An 18,910-nucleotide genomic window follows, 5' to 3' on the forward strand; every position below is an offset into this window, starting at 1 on the left:
TCCTTCATACGTTTGAAAGTACAAGTTCCAATAGAGTTCCCAATCAGATCTATAGAGAAAGTCTGACAAATTCGCTTAATCAAGCAAGGATATCCTAGATTCTTGTTGGTAGAGATCATCGACATCATTTGATATATGATGCGCCCACAAATGTTGAGACCTTGAATTCCCAAAACAAGAAAGTATACCAACTCCCGCAAAATCACGTCTCCAACGAGAATTCTCAATCGTGGAGGGACAAGGATTTGATATACCAAGTTTACCAAAGGACATCAAGGCAAGGTTAAGATTATTAGTAGGAAACTTTACTTCATCCCAAAGAACACTCTTACCACAGAGACCAAGAGAGATGGCTTCATAAGAAGATCTTTCATGACTAGGTCTTGGAAGGCGAAAATTCCCCCAAGGGAATATTTGTAATTCTTGAAATCAATTCCATATTAACATGAATCCTTTGTCTATTAACCATGGTCTTGAATTCCATGTCATCATGATCAACATTATAGATGTTTAGCATAGAAGATTCTTGTAAGAGTGTCAAAACCGTCACCAATACCATCAAAGATGTTTCCAAGATTGAATTTTCAAAACGAATTAAATCCTCTTTATGTCCACTAGAAAAATCCAATTTCTTTTCTAGAATAAATCCATTAGGTGAAATCCTTTCAAAAACTCTAGCACAGGAATCATTGACAAATCTAATCCTAAGAGAATTTTGATCTATAGGAAAATTCATGCTAGAAGACGAAGAACTCAAGTTTTTTGAAATTCCTTTTGAAACCTTGAAATTCACCATGAGATCTAGAAATTGGAAAGAAAAGAAGAAGAAAACACTTACTTGGAATGAAACTTGAACACCCCTTTTTCTTATTTTTCTCCAAAGACGATTTAATGGAGGAAATTCATGAACCCTAGAAAGTTCACGTACGCGGATAAGATGGTAGAAGGAAGAAGGTGCGCGTACTGCTCCTCCTTTAAACTAGTGGAGAATGGGGTTTTCTCAACCCACATCCGCGACTTGCATTGACGGTAGTTGGTCTTGCACTGACCAAGGCAGTCGCGGACTTAATAAAAACACGGAGAACTTCCTGATCAGTTAAAGTTAGTCGTTGAATTATTAAAATATTATCCCTCATCGATGGCCCATTCCGCTATCGGCGGTCCTACATGTTTATGTGGTAAGATTTTCTCGAGATTGAAACTTCTTTTTGATCTCCGGCTATGATTAAATATCCCCCTCTCCCACATTAAAATTAAAACCGAAAGAAACCTATTTCTCTCCCTCTCAATATTTCTTTTCTTCTCTCGCACCTATCTCGCAGCTGAACTCACCTCTTTCTCTTGTTTTTTTTTTCTCTCTGCAAATTCTAACTATAGCTCTCTATCAGCCATCTTCTTCTTCTTTTACAATTGATTCAGAACTGGAAGGTGAAATAGAAGTCAATATCTCCATCATCTTCTTCTTCTATAATGGATCCAGATCCAGTCGCCTCCTTCTCCTGTATTGTCCATGATAAAATCCTTCTTGCGATTAATTAGGGTAATTATCTATGACTCAATCTTCTTCATCATCTTTAATTACAAAAAATTAATTTTAAAATTAGGGTTAGGTAAATTTTTAGGCTCTTGATTTTCCTGGTAATAGTTTTAATTGAAGTGTTATTTTTCTTAATTAGGGTTGTGGTTTACTTCAACGGGTTCCTATTGGATTTTCCTGGTAATAATTTTAATTGAAGTGAGATTTTACTGATAGTTTTTCTTAATAGTATTAATTGAAGTGTTATTTTTATTTAAGGGTATGAGTATTTGCTTTCGATTTTAGCCTTTCTTTCAACTGAATCTTGTTTTGCGATGGGATTTATGGTTTGATTTGTTGAGATAGGATTTGTTTCACGGATCTGATTGGTTTTGGGTTAAAAAGTTGTTGTTGTTGCTTTAAGGGACGGAGATCTGTGATTATTGAATGTTTAGCATTTGTTTATGCTTGGTAATTTTGGGTTTCTAACCAATTTGAATTTTGCAGCTTCAGAGCTATATAAAAGGGGTCTAAAAGAACACAAGAAAATCATCCCTGTGCCCACAAAGATCCTGCATCTCAACTGTTTGTGAAAAGTTCTAGCTCTCATCTAGCTTTCACATCCTCCTTCAGTAGTAGATATAATCATTTCACATTGTCTACATTCCATCCATCACCATCAGCTCTTCCATCTCCCTTAGGAGTTTGAGTCATCACAACTGCATATCACCTTCACCACCAGCTCGAGAATTACCGCCACTTTCACATCATATGCACCTACACCTTCAAAATTTTGCATCATACCATTCACAGCATCACAAGTTCAACTGCACCGCCATCTAAAACCATTCGATTCGTAGTTGCAGTCCTTGTTATTAGCTTGCAGTTCATACTCCACGGAATCATCTTTTGCATCGACACCATACACTTACCAGTTTTGAAGAGCACCACCAACACTTCAGTCCGCGACACCAGCTCCTCTCGCTATCCAGCATCACCACCATTCGCATCCACCAATATAGCACTAAGCCAGCTGCAGTCTACTTCGGTATGGTAACCAATATCAAGTATTAAGTTTATATTTTAACTTGTATATGATATGGTTGCCACATCTTATTATGATGTTTCAGGGACAACTTACTGATCTTATCACTTCAAATCCTTCGTCTTCCCCCGCATTGAGTAGTTCAATATGCAAATTTATGGTCCGAGAATCGAGCAGTCTCATGAAACAATGGTAAAGCCTTAACTCAGCAAGTTTGTTCTTTTAAAATTTTATCACGTGAGAGCTAGGTTGGCAAGCTGGGATTGACATTGGGATTTTTTTGGTTTAAAGTGTTGGTGCTTGTGCCAACACGAGAATTGTGTATTCAGGTAAATGAAATCCCTCAAAAATTAATGCATTGATTCCATTTGATGGTTCCAGGTCTTTTAATGGGAGGTGAGGACATATCAAAGGAGAAAGGTAGGCTTCACAAAGTAATGTTTTTGGTCGCTACTTCTTTATCTAAATTTGGTAATAGGAAAAGAGGTTTAGTGGTAACTTCGGTGTGGTATTACCATTGAGTAGTTCCAGGATTCTGAACGCCCTGTCTAGATGGTAATTTCTTACGTAGTTTAGTATTTTGTTTGTATGGTAGGATTCTAGCGCTTGAATGATTGTTGATGGATCTACTGTTGGTGGTGGAATATGCTGGCGGTGTTTGTGACGCTGATCTGATGTTTGTGGTAGTGTTTGGAGGTGCAAGTATTGATGCTGCTGCTACCAGAAGGTGGTGGTGGTGGTCTCTTAATAATTACATAAAGAGTGCTGTCAGTTATGAATCTTGCAGATGGGTTATGTAATTCTCGATTAATTGCTTTGGTTAATGTGTTATAAATTGGTACTGCAGGCAGGATCACCGGTTTGTTGTTAATGAAGTTATTAGAAACCATTTTTTTTATGAAATAGTATGGTGTATTTATTTATTTGGTTTATTTGTAACTGGCAGCAAGCGGCAAAAAAAGGTGATGTGAAAATGAGACTTCATTTTTTTGTTAGTTGTTTTAGCAAGGGCCTAATTGTTTAGTATTGATTTGTTTTACACGGATCATATATTGTTGGTTAATTGGTTTAATACTGGTTGTTGATTGCATCTTTAAGGCTGCTAGAGGCATGATGATAGGGTATTGAGTTTAATAAGTGAAGTAATTACGTATATCTTTTGTTGGATGTAATCTGATAGTGTTGTTCCGTTTAATCGGTGCAGAGGGGAAGAACGATTAGAGAGCCAGAATCTGCCTTATTAACCATGACAAGAACAATCAAAACACCTCTGAGTACCGTTTTGATATTCGTTTCACCTGTAAAGATATTATGCAACTGCAGAAGTATGACACAAAGGTGAAAAATGATCACTTCTGTTTACTTGTTGCAATTCAAATTCTCCTGTTATTTCTTCACTCACTTTAAACTGGTTACACAGGCATCTCTGGAGTGTTGGTGCTATCCCTTTTCAACTTGTAACTGAAAATGCCCCATTCAACAGAAATAATCCAATTCAGGTTCTGTTTTGTTAGTTTGTATTATATACTTATGAACCTTAGTAGCTATTCATTGTGGCGTACGTTGTTGTAACCAAGTGTATTTCCGCAGTTGTTGTAGAACATATTGACATCAATTGAGTAGTGTAGATTGAATGTTTTCCTTAAATGGTGTCTGGTGACATTTTCATGTTGATGAGTACCTTGAATTGTTTTCATTACCTTACATGTTTCTATAGAGAAATTCATCTATATATTTGAACTTTTGAAGGATATCAGTGAATGGCCTTCTTGTGCAATTTTTTAGTTGCCTTTGTAATATATCTGTTGATGCTATGAAGTGCTGATAATGCAAAGGTTCCTTACACTTGTTGGCTCAGTTGGATTGATTTGTAGGCTGGCGTTAAAGTTTGATTCTGGAATTAGAATGATACTCCGTACTAGGGGATTTTCATATTTCTAAATTGTTGATCTACATGTGATTGTAGATTTAGGAGTAATGAAAAATATCGACTATGTATGTGCTATTTAGTTCCAAGTCGATATTTGATCGTTTATCTGTTTTATGGATTGACTTGAATTCTGAATGTTAGGTTCGTTAAGCTACCTTTGGACTTGTGCTTGGATGCTTGCATAACTAGTAAAAAGTTATCTCTCCTGCGTGCAAGGGTACTTGATAGCCACTTTCACATTAGCATGGTAGTACAACTTTGTATAACTTCCACAATGTCTTGTTGTTACTTTTTATTGAATGCTGTTAGTATTTGGAATTCGTGTTCTCGCGAGTAATTTCTAATGGTTCTGTGAATTTGGTGTCCGATGTTGTTATGTTTTTTTGGAGTTTGATGTTGATTTTGTTGTGTATTCGGGCGTAATTATGCAGGTGGTGACAGACCAGCAAGATTTGGTGGTCCAAGAGGTGGAGCACCAGGAGAGTTCGGAGGAGTTAAGGGTGATGCTCCAGCAAAGTATCAGCCACAATTTAAGGTTTAAACCTAGTACCTTGGTTATAAATGAACTGTTTTATGGACTTATTTTCTCCGAATACAAGATGAATTATTCATGCATATTGTGTTGTTTGTCCATGATTTGTAATGCCTGATATGCTTGAGGTATGTGTTAAGAGCTTACATGTTTTACAGAGTTTGTGTTTTGCCAAGATTGTTTGTGTTGCATTTGGTAGTGTTAATATACAAACACTATGTTGAGCTTAGTGTATTGTTGTCTCAAAGTCATTTCATCTAGTAGTTTTTTGTTTGTTGGATCATGTCATTACTTCTCACTTACAGAATTTAGAACTAGAATGCCTTGTTACTTTGTTAAACTTCTCTTTTCTCTGTTGTGAAGGTAATTCCATTGTCTGTGATGCTCGTTGGTTAAGATGTTCCTTTTTTTTATTTTTCTAATTTCCAATGCATTATTCTTATGGTTCAATCCCTTAACGGGGTTTTCTTGTGTTTTTTTTTCAGGTAGTTCAGCTTTGTTTGAAAGAAGCAGAGAAACAAACTCGTGGTTCTGTTGTTTGAGACGGCTCCAGCGAAGAAAGTTGAGTCAGCAGCACATTCTAAACAAGGGTATTCAGATTTTCCCTGGTTTTGATGCTAAGTGCAGGTTTTATTTCATCGTAATTAGGCAATTTGAACATGTATGGAAACTTGTTTTTAAATAAATGGTCGTTTCAGTTTATGAATCAATGTTCCATTTCATTATAATTTGAATTTCATTTTAGTCTAGCCAGATTTATTTCAGTTCAGCAGATTCAGCTCAGGCCAGTCAGGAAATCTGAATGTATTTTTTTTTATATTAAAATGTATATCTACGACTAGTCTCAGTCAGTCTCTACAACCTGACGGTTAAAATCGGTCGTGAACTTCTATGAAATGGTTTCACGGGATTCAGCCAATTGTCTCGAAAGTAGCAATTACAGTACTTCTAGTTTATGTAGGAGACATAGGTTGTTCCGCGACCCGCAAAACCACATCATAGAAGAAAAAGACGCTCAAACAGCGACCATTTCCAGGACTGTTAAAATAAGTAATTTAAATCGTGTATATGACTTGCCTTGACTGTCGCGAAACTGCTATTTTCCACTAGTGTTTATATACCCAAAAATGGGCTTGGACCCGTTCCTGAGCCGCGGCCCATAAAGGGAATGTAGGATTTCTTAGGTGTTCCAACACCAAAGTTGCGCAACCCGTGAAAACCCACAGACGTGCGAAAAGACGGCGCATTAAAAAGCTATTTTACATGAAGTAAAATCAACACTAACCCAGGTACAAACAAATCAAACCGTTTCTTGACCCATCTCAAGTTATATACAAATGGGGTAGTGCCAAGCAAGTTACCAAGTGGCAAGATGTGTAGAGAGATCCTCATGCACCATTTCTGGTTGATATTTGTGAGCAGTACATAATCATAGTAATGATGATAATCAGGGTTAACAGAGCTTTCTATCTTCGTTTTCATATGACCAGAAAGGAGATTTTTCTGATATCTTAAACCAGTGTCAACAACACAAGAACCCGTTTCATGGGACCTACTTGTGTTGATAATATGTTTAATTCGTACATCATGATTGCATGATTTGACATGTACTGAACTTTTATCGGATCGATTCTTTTTCTTAACCGAGTTAAGATTTTTTATGAATCTAAAAACGTTTTCAAATGCTCTAAATAGATCTTTATCAATTGACCCATCACGCTATTATTCCTCAAAGAGATTAAGAGTTAATCTAGTGAGATTTTGTATCTTTGAGCGTAAAGAACGTTTTCTCAACTGTCCTTTCTTTATAATTTTTCCTTTAGATTGTTTCACATCATCTAAGTTTTCCAAGGTCTTAGATGTAATGGGATTATCATGAGAAACCATAGGTTTGATGCATAATAATCTCTGAACAATATTTAAGGAGTTCTGGTGTGCGTTACAGATGCCAAGAGCAAGTTTCCCAAAGAAATTTCCCATAAGGGCAAACTTTTAAGGATAAGTCAAACACAAACTTATTAGGTTCATAGTGTTTGCCTGCTCTCATACCAATTGAAAATGCGGGGGTACAACAACCACACCCAACAATTAGTTTGGCAATCTGAGAGGACTTACTCCAATATACTTTATAGAGAAAAGTATATACACGAGTTTATATCTCTATCTCTTAATTCAATTTGCAATCAACAAATAGAAATTTACGAGCCTGATTGAATATAAGAGGAGTAAACTTGAAGGGTACCAAAGACCAATGTTCAAGGATCGATCAATCTCAATCAAAAACCAAAGGTTGGATTTCCTAATTGATCGATACAACGCACAACCTGTGATATTTCAATTATATAACAAAATATAATGAGGAAAATAAATAACACATACACCAGAATTTTGTTAACGAGGAAAACCGCAAATGCAAAAAAAAAACCCGGGACCTAGTCCAGCTTTGAACACCACACTGTATTAAGCTGCTACAGACACTAGCCTACTACCAATGAACTTCAGACTAGACTGTAGTTAAACCCCAATCAATCTCACACTGATTCAAGGTACAGTTGCGTTCCTTACGTCGCTGATCCCAGCAGGATACACACTTTATTCCCTTAGCTGATCTCACCCACAACAAAGAGTTTCTACGACCCAAAGTCGAAGACTTGATAAACAAATCTGTCTCACACAGAAAAGTCTATTGGTATAGATAAATCTGTCTCCCACATACATACCTATGAGTTTTGTTTCGTCTTTTGATAAATCAAGGTGAACAGGAACCAATTGATAAACCGGTCTTACATTCCCGAAGAAGAAGACCCTAGTATTATCAATCACCTCACAATAATCTTAATCAACTAGCGAAACAAGATATTGTGGAATCAAAAACGATGAGATGAAGGTGTTTGTGATTACTTTTTATCTTGCCTATCAGAGATATTAATCTTGAGACAATTATTCCAATTGTACCCAACACGATAGAAACAGTAAGATAAAATCACGCAACTACAGAGAAAATATTTGGGTCTGGCTTCACAGTCCCAATCAAGTCTTCGAGTCGTTAACCTACAGGGTCTCGACAGAAACCTAAGGTTAAAAGAGAATCAACTCTAGTTATGCAACTAGTAGTACATAGAAGTGTGGGGATTAGATTTCTCAATTGCTAGAGTTCTCCTTTATATAGTTTTCAAATCAGGTTTTGCAATCTAAGTTACCTTGGTAAAAAAGCATTCAATATTCACCGTCAGATAAAAAACCTGATTCAACCAAGCTAATATCTTTCAACCGTTAGATCGAACTTAGATTGTTACACACAAATGAAATGTACCCTCATTTAGGTTTATGTAACCGTACCTAAATGTGTTCACCATGTTGGTTCAATAATAGTCAACTGAAGTTATCCATATGATTACTCTCATACAACCTTGTTCATCTTAACCATAACTAGTTCAAATGACTCAAATGAAACTAGTTAAAGAGTTGTTCAATTGGTATATTCTCATAGAAGTATACAAGAACACAATTGAAGCAAAATCGGTTTGATTCACTCGAATCAATTCATGAACATTATAGCCACGATTTGCAAAGATTGGATTCCTTATTTTATAAATGTTAAAGTTCATGGACATAATCGATTTTAGAACTTTAACCTTCAAGTATGCAAACGGGTATGCATACTTGAAATACCCGGACCAAAATTGGGTTTCGCCAGTACACAAACGGGTACGCGAACTTCCAATTCTAGCAGAAATATTCGGACATGAACTTTACGCCAGTACGCGAACGGGTGTACATACTTATGTCCCCGGATTTCTCAAGCCAACAGATACGCGTACGGGTACGCATACTATGGTTCCCGGACATGGATTACATATGTGCAAGAGTACACAACATGACATATCCAATAATGGTTAAGTGTTCTAAACTCTTATTACAATCATTGAAACTTTCTTAGAGGATGACAATAGCCGTTTTCACACACTATTAGCATCAAAACAATTTTCAAGTTAATGAAATAATCATAACGAAACATTCCAGGTTTACACTAAATGATTGTATCACACAAACCAAGTAAGATGTTGCTTGGAAATTTTTACGTGATCATCTTTTGACTTGCGTCAAGAATATAAGATGACTTGCGTCAAATGTGTATAATAGAAAACTATATCGTAATACTACTTATGTCTCAATATAGGAGATAAAGTAGAAATAGACTTTACAAGTGATAGATGAGTTTCAATCTCCATATACCTTTTGTCGATGAAGTTTCACAAGCTTTCCTTAGTAGTTCTTCGTCTTCAAATGATGAACGCCGTGAAGTCTAAGGCTCAACTACACAATCTATGTCCTAGTCCGAGACATCTATGAGTAGACTAGAAATCAAGACTTATAGTTTTGATCACTAACATTGACAAACATGCTTGAGATAGCAACACATGCGAGTTCGACCGAGCAGTGCTCTAACAACAATGAACAACAAAAACTACATAAAAATCTGAGCTGAACATAACCCACAAATACAAGATGGAGGATCAGAAAAAAACCACCGTTGTTTGAGTGATGCAATAAAGCGTAACCTGTCAGAGCATGGGCAACATCATCCCGATTTCTCTTGTAGGTAAAAAATCACTACCATATACGTAGTAACTATGTTGCACATGTAGAAATCATACAACTATGAAGCCTAGTTAGCAACTCGGGGTACGGGAAATGTTCGGAACGGGATACATACGAGTATTATACGGATTCGGTCAATCCGGTCAACGATTCGTGATTCGGCAGTAATACATAACGGAATACGTACATGTATAATTCGTTTTAGAGGTATGAATTCGGCATGCAAAATTCGGCATATATTAACCTGTTATAAAATTATTTTTAACATAATCTCTCCTTAGATATTATAATTTAATAATGTCATGAACTATACATATGATATGTGCATTACAATCAGTAAATAACATGTACGTTGGTGTTATTAGAATCAAATTGTTGTATGTAAAATTGTAAAAGTCAAAATCACAATAAAGAATGATTATTTAGTGATGATGTGTGTTAGAGCATTGCGCGGTCGAACTCGCATGCGTTGCTATCTCAAGCATGTTTGCCAATGTTAGTGATCAAAACTATAAGTCTTGATTTCTAGTCTATTATAACTCAGTCTCAGACTAGGATAGAAAGTGTAGTTGAGCTCAAGGACTTCATGGTGATTCATCATACAAGTAGAAGAACTACTCAAGGAATCGGTGGAACTTCTCGACAAAAAAGGTATGTGAAGACTTGAACTTATCTATCACTCAAAAGTCTATCTACTTTATCTCCTAATATTTGAGACAAGAAGTCGTATGCTATATATATAGACTTGGATTATACACATTTGGTATTTGGAGCCGAGTATACCTCGCCAATCTATATCTCGAAATATGTGTTGGTAAGCTTTTCGCTTCGATCAAGTTTATCTTTACCTAGTGACGAAATTCATGATATGTTTCAATCATCTTGAAAATTGCTTTGATGAGAAATGGTGTAACGACTATATAACGTCCTCTAAGAATGTTTCAATGATTGAAATGAGATTTTAGATTACATAACCAATAGTGGACATAAGCACTGTTGTGGAAACACATTTATGTATAAGTCCTATTCCTTGAACCAAAGTTTGCGAACTTTGTTGATCAAGAGAACCGGAAGAATGGCGTGAGCCAAGTCCGCGAACTCAGTCTGCAAACTGCCGAAGTTCTCAAACCCGAGAATTTCTGCTGGAGTTGACAAACTACTCGCGTGAAGCTAAGTCCGCGAACCCAGTCCGCGAACCGGCGAAGTTCTCATACCCGAGAATTTCTGCTGGAGTTTGTAAACTCTGCCCGGTAACCTAAGTCCGCGAACCTAGTCTGCGAACTTGAGAAGGTTATATATCTAAAGATGATTTCTGAACTTAAACTTAAAAAGACTAAGTAATGCAGTTTGCAAACCGTGGCTATAAAAGTTCATGAACCGATTCAAGTGAATCAAATCATCTTTGCTTCAACTGTGTCTTGTGTAGTACATGAGATTTCCTTGCAATTGAACAACTCTCTAACTAGTTCATCTTGAAGTCATTTGAACTAGTTATGGTGAAGAAGAACATGGTTGATATGAAATGCTCATATGGCTAACCTTTTGGTTAACTATTGTTGAACCAACAAGTGCATACGTTTGGGTACGGTTAACAAACATAGAAACGTGCATTGTCAAGTGTGTGTAACAAGCTAAGTTTTCGATCTAACGGTTGAGAAATATTAGCTTGAATCTAAATCAGGTTTTCATCTAACGGTGGATATTGATTGCTTTGTTACCAAGGTAAATTAATTGCAAACCCTGATTTGAAAGAATATACAAAGGAGACATCTAGTATTGTGAAAAACTAATCCCCACACCTTACGTGTGATACTAGTTTGCATACTAGAGTCGATTCTCCATTAACCTTTGGTTTTCTTCTTCTAAAACCAGGTTAACGACTTAAAGACTTCATTGGGATTGTGAAGCCATACAGATACTACTTTTATCGTAGTCGTGTGATCTGATCTTGCATCTTCTGTCGTACGACTACAATCAGATTGATTGCTTGAGATTGATATCTCTGATAGGCAAGATATAAAAATTAATCACAAACATCTTCGTCTCATTGTTCGTGATTTCGCAACATCTTGTTTCGCTACCATACGATTAAGATTGTTGTGAGGTGATTGATAACTCTAAACTGTTCTTCGGGAATATAAGACCGTATTATCAATTGGTTCCTGTTCACCTTGATTATTATCAAAAGACGGAACAAAACCTTTAGGGTTTATCTGTGGGAGACAGATTGATCCTTTGATAGACTTGTCTGTGTGAGACATATTTGTTTATTATCAAAGCCTGTGATTTTGGGTCGTAGCAACTCTTAGTTTTGGGTGAGATCAACTAAGGGAATCAAGTGCGCAATATCCTGTTGGGATCAGAGGCGTAGGTAGTACAACTGTACCTTGGATCGGTGGGAGACTGATTGGGGTTCAACTACAGTCCAGTCCGAAGTTAGCTTGGAGTAGGCTAGTGTCTGTAGCGGCTTAATACAGTGTGTGTTCAATCTGAACTAGGTCCCGGGGTTTTCCTGCATTTGAGGTTTCCTCGTTAACAAAATTTCTGGTGTCTGTGTTATTTCAATTTCCGTATTATATTGTTTTATCTTTATAATTGAAATAATACAGGTTGTGCGTTAGATCATCAATTAGAGTAATCCAACCTTTGGTTGTTGATTGTCATTGATTGATCCTTCGATATTGGTCTTTGGTACCATCCAAGTTATTCCTTACATTTGATTAGAACTCGCAGTTCCTGCTTGAGTAAATCAAATCAAGAAGAGAGATATAAACTCATTGATATACTTTTAATTGATTGATTCTTGTTGATTCTCTTAAAAGTATATTCGATTTTGTCCATACAGATTGCTAAGCAAAATATTGGTTGGTGTTGTTAGACCCCCGCTTTTTCAATGTGGCAAAGTATTATACGGGCCGTATGATTTGGTAACTCATAAATACCCGTATATTTCATTTTAAGCTTGAAATTCGCGAATCTAAGTCGGGATTCCAGTTATACGGCCAATACGTACGGATTCATGAATTATACTAAGCCGGGGTTCTAGTTATACGACCAATACGTATGGATTTGCGAATTGTACGAGTACAATTCACGGACTCACTAACTAGGCTATGGAGTACTGGAGTAGGATGAACGCACGTCGTATACTGGTATTCCCACCTCCATTATATCTCATCTCGAGACATATTCGAAATGGACAAACCAGATGTAGTCTAGATGACATTGAAAATACAAGACATTGTTGACAATTGTCTAGGCGTGGGTTGAAAATGTAACAGACAAATAACACGTGGAAGTCATTGTGTGGCCATCCAAAAGGTGGACCATCGGTGGAAAACAGTACCGCAGAGAGCGCATTGTACACCGATGATCCAAGATAGCGTACATCGGCGCGATGATCGAAGAAGTACGTAACAGATGTATCGATGGGTCCCATTTAAAGGTTTTTTAAATACAACCCCGTCCATGGACAACATCTTAGATAATTTGGACAAAACAAAAGAGTATTAGAAGAGATAAAGTAAGTAATAGATAAAAGTAGTTACCTTGTATTCATCAATTTTCCTAGTTACTCAAAGTAATTCGATTTAACCTTGAAATATCCTTGATAATTATATAGTGAAAATCTCTCAAATACCCCCGTGGAGTAGTGTTGATGGGTGAAAACTGTTTGCTGGTTTTTTAGGAAGGTGGAGACTCAAGCGTATAGGCAGAGACTCCTCGACCAAACAAATTTCCTAAACCTTTAGCAAACAGATGCACTGCACAGGTGTGCTTTGAGTTTGAGAGATCAATCTGTAAGACTCCGTCCTAAACCAAGACAATGGAAGTTCCAGAGTCAATTCGGTCAAAGAGAGAGAAGTGTGTCGGTCTGTAGGAGGGAAGCTGAGAAGTGTGTGAGAGATCAATGTTGATCAAAGGATGTGGATGTGTTGCAGACTTCTGCAAGTTTTCCGTGAACTGTTGAGTTCGAATAAGATAAGTTCTGGCTGATTGAATTCTTCTCTGTTGAGAGTTATTGTTCAAATAAGAATTCATATTATTCAATTATGGATTGAGGAACTTATTTATATTGCAAGAGTAGTAGACACAGTGATCCCAGTAAGTGTGACGTTTACAAAGGAGTGGAAGAGTGGGGAGATGGAAATAGTGTTTGAACCAGTTCTCTATCATGCGGGAGACTTGGTTTATTGTTCATCCGCTACTTTGATAACTCCTACAACTGCTTGCATAACTTACCCACATTATTCATCGTGGGTGTACACACGTGTCGTAGGTCGCCAGAACAAAACCCTAGTGAATATCCCCCGATGTGACATGATTGATGTCTCATGAATGTGGAGTCTGCAAGGGAGACATGTATTTAATTGTTCAATTGTTGACTTGACTAGACATGAGTCTTAGCCTTAATAAGTCGAGCATAATGAACGAATGTGGTATGCTATGAGGCTCACGGTTAAGTGTGAGATTTATGTTGAGACAGGGTAATGCACAAACGTTGAGTCCTGATAAATTGTGATACATTATTTTACCAGTTGAGGTAATAATGACGTTTTAATAATTTGGATCGACGAGCGTCCAATGAAATCGCTCGATCATAGACTTATTCTGATACGTCGAGTATTCGACAGGAAATCAGAGATGTTGTTGAATTATGCAGAATGCTCATTCCTAACCTAATATGTCTTGTGTGTTCGAATGACAATGTAGGAATCACAATATTCGATGTAAATATTGGATGGTAGTCTGTTCGAACCATGTTGCTCAATCAGTCAAAAATGTTGGTAGCAGGAACGAACATTGAAAATCTTTATTGTTGGATCAATAAAAAAGTTATTGAATTATCGTAATCTTGGAGAACTTTGAATCCTGAAGATGGAGAGTTATTCAACATGGGTGAAGAAACATCTACCGATCAATGAGCATGAGAATCGGTTGTTGATGGTGAATGGACGCCCGAGCGTGAGGAAATATCCCTGAACGAGGATTCATTGGAGAATCATGAAAATATGAATTATTATTATTGAAATAATAGTGGAAAGACGTGGGACCGGCCGACCAGGTCCGATCATGGTGGTGCACGGGCCACCACAACCCTCACACGTGCATTCCTAAGAACTTTAGGTGTTATTGTTGTTCATTAGGGCAATATACTGGATTTTCAGAAGAGCTTGATCTTGACTGCTAAAACTCTCAATTTTGCATGCATGAGCAAGTAGGACTTTGCTCGTGCGAAAAATATTTTATGAATGTTAAAATAATGATATTTTAATATTTTATGTGAAAAGCCCGGAAGGTCGCGAGACCATTTGACTTTTGTTTTTTTTTTGTTGAGATTTGAGCATATTGGAGAAATTTGCTCGAACGAGGGGGTTTCATGAGATGAGAGAAGAAATAATAATAAAACAAGGAATTGGAGAGGCGTGGGACCGGCCGGTGGACCCGGTCCCGTGGCGCTTTTTTTTTTTTTTAACTTGTGTGATAAAATATGGACAATTATGAAATTTGCTCAAACGAGGAAGTTTGCTCAAACAAGAGAGTTCTCAAGAGATGAGGGAAATAATAAAAAAACAAACAAGGAATACGAGAGGCGTGGGACAGGCCACGATCGTGGCATGGCCGGCCGGTGGGTCCCTGTCGCGTGACGCCTCTTCCTATTTTTTATCATTATTCCTTAGCTCTCCTTATTTCCTCGTTCGTCCATATTTAGGGTTCTCGTTCGTGCATTATTGATAGGTATACTCGCACCGTTTTCTCGGGGCTTACTCGGTGGTGGTCCAAATGCCCGAAAAGTAAATATCTATTATTAATCCATGGAATTCAGCTGAGAAAAACCATGAAACGGTGTAATGAGATATTATGATGAAAATAAATTATTTTTCAATTGGTGAATATTGCGACTAAAATTAATCAATTGATAGCTTTATACTAGCAGTCAATCTGTCTAGGAGCATGAAATGTATTCGATAATCGAGGTATGAGATAGTAAAAGCATCATACTCGCTCTGAGTGTTTATTCTACATAGTCAGGGAAAATTGCAACATTCTGAAGACGTTATCGCTCTATACTAGCAGGAAATCTCACTATCGATTTTATACATAAGTGATTTCTGAAATTGCTCAGTTAATGAAATATGCTGAAATCTCAGTTGAGGGACTTTAATGACTGCATATTCATGTGTGCTGAGAGGTTTGTACGCTCAGTCAGAGATGGTTTGTACGCTCAGTTTGAATCCTAAAATATGAATTTCACATACGCGTCTGAATCTAGGTTAGAAATATGTAAAATTATGATTTTACGATTTTAGCCTTCGTCAAAAATCCACTATCAAAAAGTAGGCGTACCGAACCACATATACGTTGGTGTCATTTACTTTAACGCAATTACATTATGTTTATATTCGTGCTTTGTGTTTCTTCGTTGTATGTGTATGCATGTTTGCATACCGATCGTATTGTCGACCACTATGAATGTTATTGTGACACTAAGATACTCATCGTGGTCTTCAGTGTTCATAGATTAGCGCTAGAAACATGGACTTTTGTCATAGTAAATGATTTATCTTTCCCGTATCTTTTCTCATTATCCTTTTTTTTCCAACCTTTTTTGTTTTCTCCGATTTGTCTAAAGAAAGAGTGGAAAGAATTATTTCGGTCATATATGTTATTTGAGAAAAGGTCATACTTTTTAGTACTATATCTTATTCGGATATTATATATTTGTTTTTTCCTCTTGAAGAGTTGAAATATGATTCTAAAAACATGACTCGTCGTTGGAACTCATGTTTCAGAAAGAGTATACAAAAAATCCAGAAACATATATTTTCTGCACTGTATTCACTTTTTATTCCTAATTTGAGACTACAAAAACCAGCTCTTCCCTGTATGAATATTTTGTTTATACGAGAAAATTTAGAGAAGAGAAAATGAGCACAATACCAGCGTGTCTGATCTAGGGTCTGATATGTCTTTCACAAAACTAGCTCCCTTCTATTTTCATGACATTTCTGCTTGATCTGAAAACTTTTCAATAAATCAATCGTACTTTCCCGAACACATGACATCTTATTTACCATTCTCTATCTCTGACCTACGATAATTTGAGTTTTTGGACTGCGTCCTCTTTTTGGATTGATTTTACCATTGCTAACAGGTTTCTTTCGCTATGGACCTATTTTTCTCCTTCATAATCGTACTTAAAGGATATGAAGAAGTTAAAGGAAATAACTAAAGTGAATGCTACCCCAAAGGAAACCCCAATAACATCACAAGTGTTATCATGAAGTAGGCAAGAACTGATCAGTGCAACAAATATAAAGCGGGATGTTGCAGAGCATAACAGTGTACTTACGGATGCAACAATGATAGTCGCAGCAGCAAACAAAGCAGTGGCGGAAGATACAACCTGGATAGCAACACTTACAGTCGCAGAGTATATAATCAAGAAAGAATCGCAAGATCAGTGTTACAACAACCTCTCTATGGAATGACTATCACATATGAACAAAATCAGCCACTGCAGACAATTATAAGAGGATTAACAGGAAGTCACACGAAACGGGAATGATGAACGAAATTAATCAACAAACAAATTTCCTAATACACATGTACCTGTAATACAATCCATGGAAAAAGGTAACGACATAACAAAAGGGATACAAGTGGCAGGAGCAATACCAAACCAGGGATCAAATCAATATCTCGGCCTTACTGCTATCTAATTTAGTTTCAGATATAAAATTTATTATAGCAATACGAGCTTTTAAAAATAATTTTAGACGACGACTTGTAGAGAAATACGCTGACCCTCGACGATTCCAAAAGTAAATTCACATTGGAATTGTTGCTGATTTTAAGCAGCCACCGTAGTTGTTTCTTCCTAAGAGTTAATAAACAATCTGGTTTTAAATTTATTGACCCTTTGATTGACTTCCATACGAGAAAATTGACGCTTTCCCCCTGAATATAATTCCTATTCAGCTCTTCCTTTCTTTGTAATACCATATTTCTATTTGTTCGCCTCCCTCTTCCGGTAACCTTGTTTTTTTTTTTTCCTTTGCGGCTTAATTATTAGACGAGTTTAATATATATTGACCCTATTCACTTTCACACTCTACCTCGTATTCCTTCAATTTGGTTATTTTGTTTTTTGGAATCAAAACCATGGATTTGGATTTGTGATATTTAATACACATGCGTTGTTTGGTTAACACGAGCTTTATTTTTTTTGTTCTGGATCTCATGAACCCAACAAATTTTAATAAACAACATACTTAGTTGTGTTTGGTCGAACCTTATAAATAGAAAACTTATTTGGATTTGTTTGGTGGAATCCTTATGAGATCTTATTAATAAATATTTGTGGTGGGTTCTTTATATAATAAAAATATATACCAGAATGACCAAAAGTAGGAGACAAAATGTTTACCAAGCAGCCAAGACTCTACCGCTTGGTAGAAACTTTATCTCAATGTGTAAGCTGGAAAATTTGCCAGTTTGCGCATTGAGTTTGTCATTGTCCCCACCCATAATGGGTGCATGTCTGACATATTTATTGATTTACTTAGGTTTTTCAGTTCTATAAGAACAAACCTTATCCATAAGATATGAGTTACATGTTAAGCCTTTGTATACAAGCTATGAGGTAAACCCTGGTAACATATATATGGTATGCACACACATGGGTTGAAGGACCTACAACACTCTCCCTTGTGCAGAACTATAGTAGTGCATCATATGTAGTACCTCAAATGAGGTTTTCTCCTACATTTCTATTGTACTTAAGTCAATTGATTTATTAAAAAACCCAGCGGAACAAAACCTTGACGAAGAAGATAATAATACAATGTTGTAATCTTAAAAGTATGCCTTCGTTGAATCATACACTATATCCTTTTATATGTTTCACGGGGTGTTTGACAAAAATTCAATATTGATGTGCAATAATTATATCAGTATTGTTAGTTGATTTGTGCTGAAAACTATCATATAACTCGTGCTTCTTTTTGGAAGTAGTTTAACTTAAGTATATATATGTCTTGTTTCAGATTGTTGATCCCGATATTGTTTTATAATTTCAACGCAATGTTCAAGTCTCGGTCATTCAATATATGACTGGTGTAGTTATCGTTATTTTACTAAAAGTTTTCTCGAGTAACAAAAGACCACATGGAAAAACTAATCTCGATATAAAACGGAAAAATAGGGTTTACAAACATATATTCCCATTTCGAAGTAAAATATGTCGACATCGTATTTTTGGATCCTCCTCTAATATCAACA

At 36.5% G+C, this 18,910-nt stretch overlaps 1 protein-coding gene across 6 annotated transcripts; it reads left to right on the top strand.

The window, feature by feature from the left end:
* The first annotated feature begins 1,289 nt into the window (after nucleotides 1-1,289).
* LOC113302030 lies at nucleotides 1,290-5,792 on the top strand. 6 transcript variants are annotated; one of them, XR_003336613.1, is made up of 9 exons: nucleotides 1,290-1,540; nucleotides 1,677-1,717; nucleotides 2,024-2,564; nucleotides 2,647-2,753; nucleotides 2,943-2,981; nucleotides 3,157-3,899; nucleotides 3,982-4,060; nucleotides 4,923-5,026; nucleotides 5,509-5,792. XR_003336613.1 is itself a non-coding variant. In XM_026550866.1 (9 exons), exons 5-9 carry the CDS (start codon nucleotides 3,349-3,351, stop codon nucleotides 5,510-5,512), a joined length of 330 nt encoding a protein of 109 aa, XP_026406651.1. In that variant the 5' UTR covers nucleotides 1,290-1,540; nucleotides 2,024-2,564; nucleotides 2,647-2,753; nucleotides 2,943-2,995; nucleotides 3,157-3,348; the 3' UTR covers nucleotides 5,513-5,792. The 6 variants fall into 6 exon arrangements, 2 of the variants coding, with proteins under 2 accessions (XP_026406651.1, XP_026406650.1); XR_003336615.1 differs by lacking the exon at nucleotides 1,677-1,717 and having other exon boundaries at nucleotides 3,157-3,523; nucleotides 3,766-3,899; XR_003336616.1 differs by lacking the exon at nucleotides 1,677-1,717 and having other exon boundaries at nucleotides 3,157-3,288; nucleotides 3,766-3,899.
* The last annotated feature ends 13,118 nt before the right edge of the window (nucleotides 5,793-18,910 follow it).

This window comes from Papaver somniferum, chromosome 8 (assembly GCF_003573695.1).
Source record: "Papaver somniferum cultivar HN1 chromosome 8, ASM357369v1, whole genome shotgun sequence".
Lineage (NCBI taxonomy): Eukaryota > Viridiplantae > Streptophyta > Magnoliopsida > Ranunculales > Papaveraceae > Papaver > Papaver somniferum.